Consider the following 962-nt stretch of genomic DNA (forward strand, 5'->3'; position numbering starts at 1 on the left):
CCCCCTCAGGAAGCTGGACAACGAGTCATTACACGGCGCCCGGCTTCCTGATTGGCCAGAAAGCTGGAGACGGCTTTCCTGCTTATCAGGAAGCCAAGTGGCGAGCCTTTAAACGCTTCCTGGCTTCCTTAGTGGGGCTTCCGGTATCAGCGAGTACACCGGGATCGGTGCATCCCTAATCCAGGAGGTTCCCGGCAAGCTTGGGACAGTTGGAGACAGAAAAAAAAACCAGACAGTTTGAGCCAATTCTCCTTTTTATGAAGGCATTTAGGAATGAAACAAAGACAATGAATCGGTCGCTATATGCACAAGAAATAAGGGATAGGATGGCTTGAGAGTCGATGATAATGCAACAACATTGATAAATCCGCCCCAAGGTGTTTTGTGAATGGCCAAGGGGAGAGGAAAGGGCTGGGGTGAAGTACAAGGTCCCCGGCCTTCCTCTCATTTTGTCTTGTCACAGAACACCTTTTTATTCTGAGAACAGGGTACAAGGTCTTTTTTGTGAACGGCCAAGGAGAGAGGAAAGCGTGGGGTGACCTACAAGGTCCCCTCCTCTCCTGCCTGGTGGTGCACAGACATTAAACAATCTGCTCAACCACCTCCATGTTTGGCTGGAGAGCTGAGCATGCTCTGTCACTGGCCAATATATATACTTCATACTGAATTTTAATGTGGAAAGTCTAACCTAAGGACAAATCATTCAGCAATTCACTCCTTTTTAACTTTTTTCTTTTTCTCTAGAATCTTTCTGAAGATGATATATTTAGCCTCCGCCACCTTAAGGTAATTAACACGTATCATCCATATATGACAGGCGAGCTGACCTGAAAGGCCAATTGAACCTACAGTTTAAATCCACTAAATAAGATCCAGGTCCATGAAAACAGAAGGTGTCCAGAGTCTTACAGATGGATTTCTTTAAAAAGCCCCGCCCCTGCCCCCCATCCCCCCCACCCGCT

General features: G+C 47.1%; 1 protein-coding gene across 1 annotated transcript in view; it reads left to right on the forward strand.

Moving 5' to 3' along the window:
- Nucleotides 1-962, forward strand: part of CENPI (centromere protein I) — a 29,085-nt gene that overhangs the window by 26,672 nt on the left and 1,451 nt on the right. Inside the window, exon 20 of the mRNA XM_018576956.1 lies at nucleotides 745-786. Within this exon, the coding sequence (XP_018432458.1) occupies nucleotides 745-786 (42 nt within the window). The remainder of the gene's footprint in view (nucleotides 1-744; nucleotides 787-962) is intronic.

Source organism: Nanorana parkeri, unplaced genomic scaffold, assembly GCF_000935625.1.
Source record: "Nanorana parkeri isolate BGI_ZX_2015 unplaced genomic scaffold, ASM93562v1 scaffold81, whole genome shotgun sequence".
Lineage (NCBI taxonomy): Eukaryota > Metazoa > Chordata > Amphibia > Anura > Dicroglossidae > Nanorana > Nanorana parkeri.